The 15,949-nt window shown below is 36.9% G+C and overlaps 1 protein-coding gene across 3 annotated transcripts in view; it reads right to left on the bottom strand.

Moving 5' to 3' along the window:
• The window catches only part of METTL15 (methyltransferase like 15), a 91,282-nt gene that overhangs the window by 3,766 nt on the left and 71,567 nt on the right, over positions 1–15,949 (bottom strand). For all 3 annotated transcript variants that reach the window (XM_032690778.1, XM_032690777.1, XM_032690776.1), the window contains exons 4-5: positions 7,447–7,638; positions 5,192–5,370 (exon numbers count right to left, since the gene is read on the bottom strand). In XM_032690778.1, the coding sequence (XP_032546669.1) occupies positions 5,192–5,370; positions 7,447–7,638 (371 nt within the window). The remainder of the gene's footprint in view (positions 1–5,191; positions 5,371–7,446; positions 7,639–15,949) is intronic.

Below are 15,949 nucleotides of genomic sequence, written 5' to 3'. Positions count from 1 at the left end.
TGGACATGTTGGTGGATGAGAAGCTTGACATGACCTGGCAACGTGCACTCGCAGCCCAAAAAGTCAAATGTGCCCTGGGCTGCACCCAAAGCACTGTGGGCAGCAGGTGGAGGGAGGGAATTCTGCCTCTCTACTCTGCTCTGGTGAGATCCCACCTGGAGCACTGCATCCAGCTCTGGGGACAGGGGCGTGCTGGAGCACATCCAGAGGAGGCCACGAAGATGCTCAGAGGGCTGAGCATCCTATGAATACAGATTGAGAGAGTTGGGGTTGTTCAACCTGGAAAGGGCTCCAGGGTGACCTTCCAGTAGCTTTCCAGTACCTAAAGGGGGTTACATGAGAGCTGGAGAGGGACTTTTTACAAGGGTATGCAGTGACAGGACAAGGGGGAGTGGCTTCAAATTGAAAGAGAGTAGGTTTAGATTAGATATCAAGAAGAAATTCTTCACTGAGAGGATGGTGAAGCACTGGAACAGGTTGCCCAGAGAACCTGTGGAAGCCCCACTCCTGGAAATGTTAAGGCCAGGCTGGATGGGGCTTTAAGCAACCCGATGTAGTGAAAGGTGTCCCTGCACACAGCATAGGGGCTGAAACTTGATGACCTTTAAGGTCCCTTCCAACCCAAAGCATTCTATGATTCTATGATCTACTTCAAAGGGTTTGCAAAAACATAAATGGACACAGCATGCTGATATCTGGGCAGATTTCCATCAGTCTGATCACAAACACCACTATTTTGCAATTGAAACATTGCATAGATAAACAAAAGAACAATAATACAGAGGCTACCAGAATGACTAGGACACTAACAGGTCTTTGGGAAGTTCTTCCACTTATCCTGCCATGGCCGTTGAGTGCACTGTCTTCCTGCAATAATCTTCTATGACAATTAACTGCAACATTAATTTATTACTGCGAGTTAATTTATCACAAACTGAAAAAAAATAAATTAAAACCCAGATATATTCAAGTAAGTATCATACAACCTTACATGCCTCAGTTGGACATGCACAAAGAGCACTGCAGGTCATATTTAACAGTACAGAATACCAATATTCAGAAAATTTGTAAAGAAATGCAGTCACTTTTTTGCAGCTTTATGCAAGAAAATCCTCTAAACTAAAAATCAAACTATTTACAAGTTCAAAGACTTACTGGTCTGTGGTCAGAGACTGGGATTAACTAATAAATGTAATTTGTGGTAGTTACTCCTGTCACTCTGACCTTCATCATTTTAGTAAAGGCAGTGGATTTTGATCTATGATCCATGGGTGAAAAATTTTCCTATCACTCTTACTCCTCTGGTATAGTCAAATAAAAACCTATTTATGCTTTCTGCTAAGGCATAATATCTGTCACTGAGCTCTCTCCAATTACCAAGACACTAAAAGAAAATCCTTCCTGGTAACTGGCTGTACAATGCACAAAAACATTCAAAAAAAAAAAATCTGTATGAGAAGCTTGTAAAATGAATTTCATTCATAAAAACACCACGCTTCTGGCTAGATGACTGGCTTGAAATCCCAGTGAGAGAAATTATCATTTTTAGTTTTAGGATGCCCTGATGATACTTACACTTTTAAAAATCTAATAGATTCACATGTTGAAATGTATTGAAATTTTAAAAGCTTGTGAATGAAATTAGCAACACGCTGTGCCTGTCAATATGAACTATTAAAGTCCCCAGAGTGTATGAGAGTGGGAGAGTTTAAAAATTAATTCAGACCGTGCACCTGTTTGCAGGAATTCATCTGTTGAATTAGCATTGCATTTAATAAGTTTCTGTGACGCAACTAATGTCCTTTTGTCTGGGCTCCCTCAGTACAGTGTTAATTCTCACCCATCTGAAATTCAGGCAATATTACAAATTCCAAACTGATAATTAAAGTCTATAAATGTGAACCAGTCTGAATGAGACTGACTTTAAACATTAAAGTTCTTTTTAAACTTTATAAATTTCTTTAGTATCTCATCATGAATTCCTTTCAAGCTAAGGTCAAATGATGACATGATCTCAAAATGATCTGTTAACAGATTAGGTATCTAAATAATGCTCAGAAAAATTAAGTTTTGGACAAAAATTAATAGATAACAAAGTACATTGCTCACTGAAAAGAAATCAAAATAGATCATCAGTTGTACAGGAAAAGCATATCAAAATTACATTCGAAAAATTTTACTATTTTTAAAGCTTTTCTGCACACGGAGTTAAACCTATTGTTTTCAAATAACTCAATGAGGTACAACAAAAGACCTCAGCAAGCCCTTCATAATCAACTTCCACACATCGATTCGCTGCCCTTCAGTGGAGAACTGCTGCTCTTTAGTATTTCCAGAGCGTTCAGCATTGCAGAGAGCTTTGTGGAAATTATAAACAGCCAGCGGAGCTCGACTCTGCTGCAGAAGAGATGCTGTTCACGTGAGTGAACAGAAAACTCCTCCTTTCTCACACGTAAACTGCAGACTCCACAGCTTGCAGAGATCTTATTTAAATGGATCAGAAGCCTTCTGGAGAACGTTTGGAAAAATTAAAAAAAAAAAAGCCAAATTTTAAATTTTTTTTTTCAGGACCTTATGCACTGGCACAGGATGTAGACAGAGAGAGAATTTTCAGGTGCTATGTCAAAATATAGAAAGAATTACTTTCTTGAATTGGAACAAAGGAGAGCAAGAAATCACTTGGATACCAGAGTTAGCCCCAAACTGTTGTAGTCAATCCTGACATACAAATCTATTTATATATTTTTCACAGTTATACCTTACAAGTAGAACTCTTGCTAATATAAACTTTAGAAATATCTGATTGCCCTGTGAGTGTTGTGCAGCTGGTTTGTATGGCTGGTTTGTGGATTTTTTTAACTACATCCTCCACTTTTATCTCCCAATCAACTAGCAACAGCAACATATGTTCTAACCTTTTAGGGGGTGGTAGGAAAGACCAGAAGTCCAGCATTCTATAAAAAGAAATTAAATTTTCCAATTTCAGGTTAGTCCAAATCTAGATTCACTGTGATTCTGGTTATCAGCTGGACCTTAAGACAAAAACTGGGGAGCTCTAGAAAATCTGAAGCCACATGTGAAAGAAATATGCACAATACACAAATCTCAGATTCTGACACCAGCAGAGAAAAAGACATAAATAGCCAGCTTCACTGGATAGATTTTTTGCTTGTTTTCCGATTCCTATATAGGCAAAAATAATGACCCTGTTCTGGAAGACAATCGGGCTTGTATAGAATCTGCAAAATCTAAAACGCAAGATTTTATTATTCTAATTAATATCTTATTTTTTAAAGGACGTGACATTTAACTAATAGGTCATAAATTTTATTCTGGTTAAGTCCTGAATTAGTCAGGGTTTTTTTGGGCTGTGCCACTGAGAGGTTCCTGCAGCTGTGGTCTCTGGCAGTTCAGCTCTTGTTTATGTCAATAATTTCACATAAGAATATATATGGATGATAGATGAAATTAATCAAAATACATTACAGTTATCAAAAATTTTGTTAAGGTATAATCAGTTCAAATCCAGATACAATGACCGTTGTTCTCCTTTACTGGATGAATCAAACTAAATTTGGAAGAAGTTCTATGCAAACAGGGATCAGTGTAACAGCCCTAGAATTACTATAACGATTTGCATACTACAAAAAAAGTAGACAAAACATATATATTTATTGTCTTGGTAGATGTGTGCTGGATTCACTGTTTCTGGCATGTACCCTACCTGATGCATATACGACTAATGTATCAGGAAGCTCTTCAAATGTAGCAGAGAATTTAAAATGAGAACAAAAAAGTCCTTCTCATTGTCACAGAAAGTGACCATTAAGTGATGACTCACATGCACCACATTAAACATGAAGGGATCTTTAATCACTGTCTTTTATACACTAGTTTCAGAAGTTACTGAGTTGCTTGTTTACAACGTATAACACATGACATCTTTAACACAGTGATGTTAATCAACAGTTTTTCAAAAAGCATAAGTTACACATGATAAAGCCTGAAATTATTATTTTGTGAGGTTGATAATGATGATGTTAAAAACGTAAGCTTTATAAAAGACTCATAGTGTTTTATCTCTTTGATTTTTTTAAAATTGTTCACTCCTCATATTTACTGTATTTACAGTAGGGGCTTCCAACAGCAAGCAGTGTCTTCAGGTCCTTTTATCATATCAGCTAAACTTTGGGACTCGGTTGACTGGACATTTTGTTAAAGTGTCCTGACTTCTACATATCCAAACCTTTTAATTTGTTGGTCATTAAAAGTAAGTGCCTTAAACTTCCAGTTTAAGTAACTGATTTTTAAGAATACAATAAATTTTTTAGGACTCTTCAGGATACTTATAAAATATTTTCCACTGTTCTTAAGCAGATGTTAAATTTGGATTATCATTTTAAAGGTCTATATTCAAAGTCAGCAGTTTGGACTTATTTGTGATGAGATCCAGTGATTTTTATTAATTGGTTAAAAAGAAACAAACATCCTGACATTACGCATTAGAGTGTTAATGAGCAGGATTTGCGTCTTACATTTTTCCTTGAAAATTTTCACTTGAGAACACAAACGTGAAGGTTCTTGATGTAAGCACTGCTCCTGCCTAACTGCATTTTGTTCAAGTTGTTTACAGTGAGGAGCAAGTAAGATGGAGTGTTTCAATAGTCGCTTCAGGCTGATTTAGTTGACATGCACAAGGTGAAGCAAGTCATGTATTGCTTTGCTTTGTGCTTCTGATCCTTTAAAAAGACAGAAATCACTTGATTTCACTCATAATTGGAAACTGCTTTCGTATCTCCCCTCAAAATATTAAAATGCAGAAATTTAAAGCTAAAGGAGATATGGCATATCTGATATTTGAAGGTTTGTCAACAGCCAGAGTAAAGAATACCCTAGGCTGCTGTCATTCTGTGGTTCAACTTCGTTGGCAAAATGATAAATCACTTCATGTAAAATCTATTATTAAACTAATTGTCAAACCACAATACAAAAAATGGGAGCTAAAAAAAAAAAAAAAAAAAGAAAAAAAAAGAAAAAAAGAGAGCTGACATCAGAGCAGAACAGGCAGGATTAGATCCTGCATGATTTCAAGTACAAATAGATCCCTCTGGGACACTCGGGGATTAATTTTTTTTTTTCTTTTTTTTTTTTTTTCCTCTCCTCGGCCGCTGCGAAGAATTAATGAGGGTACCTGCAACAATGCTCGCAAGCTGCTGGGTTCTGGTGATGGGGTACACGCTGCGTGCCTGAACGATGGCCGAGGCAATTTTCTTGGCGTGCCTCTCCTCCCCGTACGCTCCGAGGATGGACGCAAGCGCCTGTTGATCCAAAGCGTTCACAACATCGGCGGCAGTGGGCATGTCAGGGTACCTACGCACGAGAGCGGCCAATTAGTCCACTGACGTCAGCTTCCATTGACAAGGGGTGAAGCTTCATAGCGTTGGGACATAAAGTCAAACACACACAGGCACGGCACACAAGTGCCTTTGAGGTTTTCGAATAGGAGGTGGCAACCCTGGGAAAGCAGCTTGCACCTTTTAAATCCTTTTTTTTTTTCTTGCCGCTCCAAATGGAGTTTGTTCCTCAACTTCAATTAGAACGGCTTTAACTTCTAAGTATTATCATAAACTATGTTTAATAAGGTGACAAGAATATTTCGGCATCGTGCTAAGATGGAAATGCTGTGTGACCTTTTTCTTCAGCCAGCTTTAGAATATAAACTGGCCTCTTACGGGTTCATTTTAGTCACCTTGCATCGTACGTTGTTTTCTAGCTAGAGCTGATTTCAAGGACCTTTTCTTTCACATCTCCTGCTATGAAAACAATTGCTAATGAAAATAATTAAATCTTACTTTTCACTAAAAGGCATAAGAATTTATATCCACATACTGTTCTGATATAATAGAAATGGCCTATACAAATTGCAGGAATTATTGCAATTTAAACAGTATAATCCTCACATCTATATATCGAAATCTCTTTAACTTTGCTATTGAAATAGTTCCAAGGTATTTTATGAACATCATCTGTGGGTTTACTAATCAGACGAAACATACAAACCACTTAATAAATTCTCTTCTAAAAAGACATGATTTAGCAGAAAATTTTTCAGGCATTTTTTACTCCCCTGCAGTATCTTACAAAAGATAACAAAACTTAGAGGCAAGTAGTATCATAGCAACAACCATAGGCTTTTGTTATGCCTCAGGTACCCTTTGTTCTTATGCTCTTGTTCAATGTATGTTTTCTCATGATGCATCAGGCTTATAGTTAAGCCTGGAGTTCAGATTCTTGAAATCTGAGGACTGAATCCCAGGAGGATCACAGTAGCATTTTGCACAAAACCAGAAAAAGCAAGTATCATGAAATTTGCTGCGTTAAGACATAACATTAATGTGGTAAGCCAATTCCTTAGAAATTGGGGCTTCCCATTGGCTCTCTGTGAGCAATGAAAAAAGCAAACGGTATTTCTTAAGACTCCAGGTCCATCAAAACACCAAGAAAAAAACCTGTCATTCTCTCAGTATTGCATCATGCAATAACAGCCAGCACCTATACAAGAGAGATCTTTGGTTGCTCATGTAAAAAGCAAAATGCTTCAGAAATACATCAGGTTGTTTGAAGACGATAACCACTGCATAAGTAGAAATTATCATTCCACCACTGATTTTCATGCTCTTGAAAGCACTTAATACCAATCCAAATAGTTTAAACACAGGTGCTTTATTCAGTAATCGTTAATTTGACAATTAAGTAAACCTGATGTGCCTCCCACACAATGTGAAAGGAAGCTTATGATTTTGCTAAGGGAAGCTTACAATAAATCTACGGGCGTGGAAAACAACATTATACTAGCGTGCTAAAAGCAATGTAGCAATCTGATTTAAAATGGCAGATATAACAGATAGGGGTTTATTTATTTATTTTAGATTGCATTCCTTTTAGAGAGAAGCAACTGGGTCATTGCACAAAAGAAGGACGTTGCCCCTTTCCTGAGGAAGCAACTGAGACTGCTCCAGTGAAGTTTCCACCAACAGTAAGCGTGGCAGAAAAGGAAAGGGACTGCAGTAAGAAGCTGTGAGCCTGTAGATCAAGTACAGGCTGAGAAACTGTGGAAATAACAGGCCTCTGAAAGGGAGATGTCCCTGTGACTGTGTATCATACACTCCAAAAATGTTAAAATTCAATGGTAGAGGTACACAAAAATGTTACTGGTTTAATTACTCATCATGGGAACTTTCCTCTTATTTCAAAGGAGGCAAAGATGATAACCAGGGCTGAGCACTGAGACGGAAAAAAAGCTTTTTGGCAAAAGAAAAAAAGTATACTTGTGCAAAATTAGATGTGGTTTGATGATGGGAATTCTTCAGTTTAAAGGGAAATGAAATGCACAGGCGTTGCTGAGTAGACAGTTTCTGAGTTTCAAGAAGAAATATTATCAGGTACCTGTCACTATCCATCCTCATGTCCAAAGGTCCATCCTTCTGCAGGGAAAAGCCTCTTTCGGGTGTATCAAATTGCATAGAAGAACAGCCAGCATCCAGGAGAACTCCATCCAGAGTCCCTGGTTCAACCCCAGACGAGAGTAACAAAGCCTCTGACTGGCTAAACTGTCCTAGAAGAGGTTGAATCTGTTTCCTGTAAGAAAGTAACAAATAAATAGCTTCAAGTTTAATTATAACAACACAGTCTCTCCCCCTTACATAGCAGGGATTAGATAATGGCACTCAACTTGCCTCAGAAGCAATAGGGCTATTCTCAAAGTAATAGTTCACGTACTTTTCATATGTCAACGTTGAAAACTGGTCCAAACCACCCCTCAGTGACTACTTACGCTTCTTTAACTCTTTACTCCCTTCCTGCTTGATCTCAAAAAAAATGGAAATCTGACTACAATTTAATTTTTTCAGTATGCAGGAACTCAAAGGACACCTTTCAGCAGGAATGCCCTGACCACCAAGGCACCTGCCCTGCTAAGCAAGGCCCTCAGTCAAGTGAGGACAAAGTGCAAAAAAAGGAGGAACCTAGAGAAGTAGATAAGATGAACAGAACTCCACAACCTTGTGGTTAATATGTACCTACCAGGGAAAATATCCCAAGTTCCTGCCATGGGACAAACACCTTCTTAGTGGTATTTGCCACTTTAAAAATAAATGGGCAATTAAGGTGCACTGGATCATAAGGAGGGAAAAACACTTCAGTGTAGTTTGGATTCAAGCACCTAATCACTGGGGAGAGTAGTTTTACATGCCCTTTTGTGCTTAGTGTTCTTTCTTAGACTTAAAATGGTTGTTGCTTAATATTCCCATAACGGGACAGAAAAGTGGCATGGCAAGGGAGAAGATGACAAATCTGCTTCCCCACATGTTCCAGTGTCCAACTGCACTAAGGATGGTTGGGCACTGGGAACAGGCTCCCCAGGGCAGTGGTCACAGCACCAAGGCTGACAGAGCTCAAGAAGCATTTGGACAACACTCTCAGGCACAGGGTGTGATTCTTGGGGCTGTCCTGTGCAGAGTCAGGAGATGGACTTTGATGATCCTTGTGGGTCCCTTCCAACTCAGGACATTCTGTGATTCTATGATCTCTGAGGTGTCCAATGACTTCTTGAGTGTCTTAACCTGGATTTTTGATTTTTGCTTACATATAAGGTGACTTACAATTACGTATTTTATCTGCCTCTCAAAATCTCAATGAATTTTACAGATTTGAAAAGATTAGCCAACGTCTTGCTGCATTTTTAAGCAGTACCTGCAAATTACAACATATTTCTGTCTCTACCAAGAAGACACTGCTTCGAGTGGAGAGAAACAGCTCCTTTAAAAGGAAGACATTATAAGCCCAACCATATGGAAGAACGTTCAGCCCCACAATGTTCTCCTCGTTAGAGCAGAACTATTGAATGTAGCACAAAACCCAGGAAACAGTGTGAATGAACAAATTCCATGAGGGATATCACGATCACACACACAATTTTGAATTGATTACTCTCCAGCACATAACTGAATACAACTACTCAGCTTAATAAGAACTGACAGTTCCTGAAAAGCACAATGATCCACTTAACATATTTAAACCAATTTAAGCTACATAGTTATAGTTTTGAGATTGTATTTCCCCTCAATATAATGAGAGGAATTTTCTTGAAAATCCGTAGCGCTTTTTCCAACTGGGCAGTGTTTCTAACTTTATGGCTCATGCAAACGAATGAACTTTAAAATTCCATATGTGGCACACGAAAATAAACGAGACCTAGGAAAAAAGGTAAATTGCCATTGTCTGGTTCCCCAGCAGACAGTAATCCATGTCAGCAGCTCTGAACTAGTGCTCTACTGTGTTACCAACGTATCTGAAAAGTTATTCTGAACAATATTTATTTATTGGGAGACATTTTATTACATTTCTTTAAAAAGGTCACAAGTATGTGGATAATTAAGATGTTTGGGACAGCTTTTGATCTGCGGCCTGCCAAACCTTTGTGATTAGAAAAACCTAATTAAAAAAGAAGAATATTTGAAGTAAGTTGAAATTTACTCTTCGGTAGAGAGATGCTTCAGCTGGAAAATATTTTGGAGTTTGCAAATGTTTTGGAGATAGAGAGATAATTAGGCTGACATTTTGATGTCATACTTTCAGCTGTGTGAAATTATAGCTTCTGTACATAAGGTGTTTTGTTACACACTGCCTTGTGTGTACCAATAGTGCATATAGGCATCTTGGTGAATATAATTCCTTACTAAAACCAGATGGTTTTTATGAGTTTATAATGACTATATCACAATGGTCAGGCCAGTTCTCTGAATTCCTGTTTCTCTGTGGAACAGAAGACACAATTTTAAGCATCTTGGCTATCTCAAACACTTCAATTAATCAAACCAAGTACACAACTATGAAAGATTTATTACCTTATGAAAGGAAATACAAATATCAACTCTTTTTTAGACAGGGTAGTAACAATGATGAAAATGATGACAAGGACTAATCTGTTAGATTATAAGCATGACACATTTATTTAAAGTAAAATATTTTACCAAGCATTCAGAACACATATTAGAACATAATAAAACTCTTTTCTAGACTACCACTCTTTATGCCTATGTCCAAATAAAAACTGCCTCTTACACACATGATTTTCTCTAAAAATTCCTACTTTAGCCTCAACTTCCTTTTGCCTTCAGGTTTTTATTTACATCATCTGTAAATTCGCTTTCCAGAATAACCTCAAATAAATAATAAATGATAAACTGTTAAATAATAAACTACGTTGAAAAAAAATTTTTATTTCCTAGAGTCACATGCCTTCTGCTCTACCCAGGTATGCAGAATTCATTCCACCTTCTTTTTCCAGTGTTTTCTTTGGGTAAAAGAAGATTTATGTTCCGTGACCACACTTACCGAGTGAAAATCTGTTACAGAGAGCACTATAATCATTTTAGGCAATCTTTGAAGGTTACAATCTAACTAAATCCAATTGTCTTGCTTAAGAGAAAATATTTAAACTTAGTACTTGAACAGCACTTTACATATTCAGAATATTTTAGAAATATAAAACAACTGGGAAGAGCTTTTAGCTTCTCTCTTATAAATGGAGAAACAAAATTTGCAGGGTTTAATATTTAATGACTTGAAGATATCGATGCAGAAATCTAAGACAATTTCAGAGATTATGGTCTGAGGACGTAAAAAAGCAGAAAATTCCTGTCATGTTAGCTCTCATTTGGGGTGTGTCTGTATGGGGTAATAGCATGGTAATTGTTTGATAAATTCCCAACTGCTACAGACAAGCAACCTCTAACTTCTCAATATATTCAAGATGCTCACTCCCTCTTTATTAATCTTGACATTCTACAAGAAAACATTATCTAAGGTTTTAAAAGAACACTGGGAACATGGACAATACAGCCCATTTTATGAAGAATAAAAAGTTATTTCAGCTGCTACATACGTTGTTGGGGCCTTAATACATTTTCTTGCACAGCAACTTCAAAAGCTTGCAGAATCCTTGGAAAATAACACAGTTGGAAAACAAACAGAATGTTGGGTTCAGGGCCCTTCGTTCAGGTCATAACACAGTATTTTATTATATTATACTATGACACATAGCACAGTAATTCTGCTAGACAGCACTCCATCCACACTTCTCAACTATAAGAAAGAGCAAAATGACAAAGAGTTCAAAGTCTCCTAAAGTATTTCAGGCTCTACAGATTTCAGTTAATCTCTGGTTTTTACATCCCTTTATAAAAATATTTATTTTTTATTTTACTAAGTTAAGAGGGATAAACATAGGAAAAAATTAAAGCTGAACATAGTTTTTACCAAATAAACAAAATCTTTTCTCTCATCTAATTTTTCTCCATTGTCACAGAGACTGATGTGACATCAATCATTCCAGTAATTTCACAGAAATGTGTGATTATGCTTTGATGGTGCTCAAGCATTTTTTTATGTTTATATAATAATACTTGCTCTTGATCTTTCACTGTTGCTCCACTTACAAATTCTATGCATGGATACATAGAAAGTCATGATGACGACATGTCAACAGTGAAAATTACCTTCTACTCAACCAGAAATAATGGTTTCTTCGAGAGAACCAATAAAAAAAAAGTTTTTCAGCTAACTCTTGCCACTGCACATCAAACAAGGAGACCAAACTGGTGCTTTGATTCTCTGCTGAGACTCCATCAGGGCTGCCAAGTAGCACCAGCTGCAACGAGGAATATTGGTGCAGACCCGGTTTGATGTCACTGACTCACCTCACCCAGGTCATTCCGCAGCTGTCAGAGAGCTGCGACTTTCACTCACGGCTGCACTGCTTCAGGCACACCCAGGAGCAAAACACCAAGGACTCTGGTTGTAAATCCCTGGAACTTTCAGCATCCTACCTGGAAATTGTTGTGAGTGTTATCCTGCCTCAGTGTAACACCCACCTCAGAAAACGGACCTGGGTATTCTGTAAAAAGTTTTAAATTACCTTTGTCAAATGGAAAACTGGCATGGGCTTCGTGCTTGCAAAGGGAAAAAGCAAAATCAAAAACTGTAACATCTATCAACTTATAAATGAACCCTGTCATTACGTTCCTAGATTTATAAAAAAATTAATGACAGATCTAAAAAAAGCCCAATTCAGTCTAGGCTGGGGTTTGTGCTACAAAACTACAAACTCGAATCTCAGACACTGATTAACAAAGACCTGAAAAAAGGAAGAAGACCACGTAAAAAGTAATTTCCATAGAACCAAGTTAATATTTTCAAATTTGAGGGCTATAATAATAATTTTACTCTGTGTGTTGGGATCACAGAAATGTGATTATAGATATTTTTAAATTGGTAAACATTTACTTACCACGTATTCCCACTCAAGAGTAGGGAACACTTAAAAGGTATGCATACATTTGAAGGCTCAAATACTTCTCTGCATATAACTTGAAGACATCACAACAAAAAAAACCCCAACAAAACCCCTTTTTGTATTGACCTGTAGAACACTTAACACCTTACACTGTCAGAACTGCTATCCCAAAAGTGAAAATGCTTGCCTTTCTCTGCCTCCTCCTCCTCCTCTGCCTGTCAACTGCCTAACTCTCTCACACAAACCCTTATGAAACTAGTTACTTCCTGCTTCAATTGTTCTTCTCTAGCTCCCAGGAAAACTTCCTCTCCTCCTTACTCTATAAAATGATGCAATCCTTTACTGCTCACGTGTCATTGACTCCAAACCCCCCAAACTGTTTCTAACAGCCTCTCAAGTGTACCTGTGAGATATGTCAGAATGGCTCAAAATAGATTGCTCATTATTTTAATGTTCATTTTTACTTCTGTATGAAATATGCACTCCATTATTCTGTCCACTAACACAATTAGTTAAAAAATTAAGTTAAAAACTGCTGCAGGAACTATAAACACTGTTTCAGCTGAAGGAAAAGATACAATTTTTTAACCGATAGCACAAATATCACAGATGACTTCCACTGAGTAACTCCAAATCTTACCGTATTAGACATCTTCCACAGCAGGGATGTTAAATCCCATCAAAAACAAAAATAAAAACAATTTTTTCCGCTAAATTACATATTAAGAATGCAATTCTTTTCCCTTTAGTGGGAAAACAGAAGACTAACAGAATAAGACTAGCAATAATTGAGGCAAATTTCAAAATTACACACCCCACCAAAATTTTGAGCAAATGTATTTTGAAGTTTCGTAAGTCACACAAAGCTTTGCTGCATAATGAGAGCAACTGATATTATTTTATGCAATTGCAACTAGCCAGAGTTAAAATATTTGCTATAAAATATGTAATATTGTTAGGCATCCCATCTTTATTACATAATATATGTAGAATATGTAATATGCTGTCATCGTTCAGACGTGCAAAAAACCCAAGTGATCAAAATGATTTGCTTGTTGTTCATAAGATATAACAGTTCAGAGGGTAGGACACCATCCTCAGAAGAGTCATAAGTATTTCTCTGACTTTACCTTGGCCCATCTGAGGATTTCACTTTGAGGTACATGTTAGTTTAGCCTTCACAGCAATAGGACAGCCCAGTCCTACAAGGATCAGCGGGCACAAGTAAGAATAGCTGAATACACGTGTTGTTACCTCAGCACTACCAAACATCCATTGTGACCCTCAGCTTCACTACCACTGATTTTCACTGCCCTGCCAGAACCAGGATGTATGAATTACATACACCAATGAATCTGCCTGTTATTTCACCTCTATTACTTTAACAATTAGTGCAAGAAGTTTTCTTGGACTTGTAGCGTTTCCTCTGAAGGTTTGCACCATCACAGTGAATGTTCAACTCATCATTCAAGTTCTAAGATTATTTTTCACTGTAAGAAAAGATAGTAAAGCAACTTTTCTTAGAGTTCATAAATCTTAATAATTATATGCTTATTCTTTCCCTACTAACATCTTAACAGATATGTTTATCAAAATTGCCCCTCCATTCTCCAACAAACCACATAAAAATTGATACTTTCACTAAAGACATAAAGGTATTTCACTGAACTCAAAAGAAGTGTTGCTACTGGCCTTAGAATGAAGAAAGGTTCTGGTTAAATCAGTTGCCAAAACCCAGGAGATTTCAGAAAGAAATTCTGGATATACACCAGCAAGTCAAAAACTAAAAATTGATATCAGGAACACAACAGCTGTGTATAAACATGTTTCAGCCCTTGAATATAAGAATACTAAAATCTGTAGCAAAAATCATGTAGATGATTTTTTTTCAACATGCAGGGAAGAAGCAGATCACAACAGTTTTTCCCACTATTAGCGCCCAGTCTCAGAGGAATCTGAAATTATATTGAGTGTTGCAAACTGGGGACAAGGCACACAAACAGATTTATCATGCAATCAGCTTTACTGATCAATTACTGATTAGTCGTGATCAGCTATGTATAACGACCAAAATACCATATATGAAATATTACAGTTTAAAAAGACAAGAACTTGTCTCTCCTGTATATTAAACGAACAGAACAGCACACTTTCTCTAATAACTGCTTTCCCACCCTGCAACATTTTGGTTTCTGCTGTCTGAATATATTTCTACCTTACCTAAATCAGTAATTAATTATTCTTCCTTTGACAAACTATTTCCTTGTTTGAAACAGTAGTTAAATCTTAGAACACTGAGGGTAAATATATCGAGCATCAGGAATTCATTACAAATTAAACAAGTATCTTTTTCTTCCTTTCTGTCATTCTTATCTAAGCTCTATCATTGAAGAACATGTCTAAGTTCTTAATTGACTCCCACCTTAAGCATTAAACTGTCTGCCCATCACTGGCACAGCATCACATCTCCCAGTTATATGCTCCTAATTGTGGGAAGAAGAAATAGGAGAAGCAGAACACAAGAGGAATGCAAATAAGGGAAGAAATGAGGTAGAGGCATCACTCAGCTAAAAATGACAAAAGCCACAAAATTTTGCTCTTTTGTATCTTTGCTTGTACCAGGTCTTACCCTTTCTGAGACAAGGAAACAGGAACTGTGTATAAAATTAAAAATACAATCACCTCATGGTTTTAAATGACGGGCTAACATTCATTTTTTTGTTCTCTAATTCTTTCCTGGTAGTTTTTAGCATGCTCTTCTAACTACCAGTGAACACCAAGCATTAAGTTTTCAAAGAACAAGCCCAGTATTTCATTACTCACTGGTCAGCTCATAGCCTACATAAGTAAACTTAACATCTTTTTTGCCATTTCACTTTATACTCAACTACACGACTTTTCATCTGCTGCTTTGTAAGGTTCTGCAGTTCTTCAGAATAAATCTTCATTTTCGCTGTATTAGGTAACATAGCCTAATCAACAATCAGCAGCAATTATGCCAGCAATTTACTGTCTTATTTAGACCATTTATGAATAAATAAGTTGCATGCCCTACTCATATATCCTTGTGGTACTTCGCTGGTGAGCTCATTGATTTGAAATGAGATCAGTGGCCCCAATAACCAGGCAGAAAAACCTACACCAGAAGACTGTTTTGCTTCTACTACCCATTCTTTACACAACTTTACCCTGTTAAATCCTACTTGTCACTTCTGTATTTACAAACTGCAAAAATTTGTTTGACATTAAAAAAACACTTATAATCGAAATTAAATCTATATTTATTTCTCATAACATCGCAATCCATTCCTGGAAAGAAAGTAATGTGCTTAATCCTACTAAAGATTATAACATTTATACACATATTTAATATGGAATATTTTACTGGTTCATCAAATCAAAACCTCAAGAAAGTCATGATTTTCAAATACTGCATATGAAAAGTTAGGCACATCCCTTAAGATAACAGACCCTAGTTACACTGCTAAGCATTAAACTCCTCTGAAAAACTACTAAAGTTCCACAAAGGAATAGAATATTAACAACTGTAAGAATGCTGATGATTTAAAATACTGTCTTAAAACACAGTTCAGC

Source organism: Chiroxiphia lanceolata, chromosome 6 (genome assembly GCF_009829145.1).
Source record: "Chiroxiphia lanceolata isolate bChiLan1 chromosome 6, bChiLan1.pri, whole genome shotgun sequence".
Classification (NCBI taxonomy): domain Eukaryota; kingdom Metazoa; phylum Chordata; class Aves; order Passeriformes; family Pipridae; genus Chiroxiphia; species Chiroxiphia lanceolata.
The sequence above is the reverse complement of the archived record's forward strand: the minus strand, read 5'-3'. Positions and strand labels throughout refer to the sequence as shown.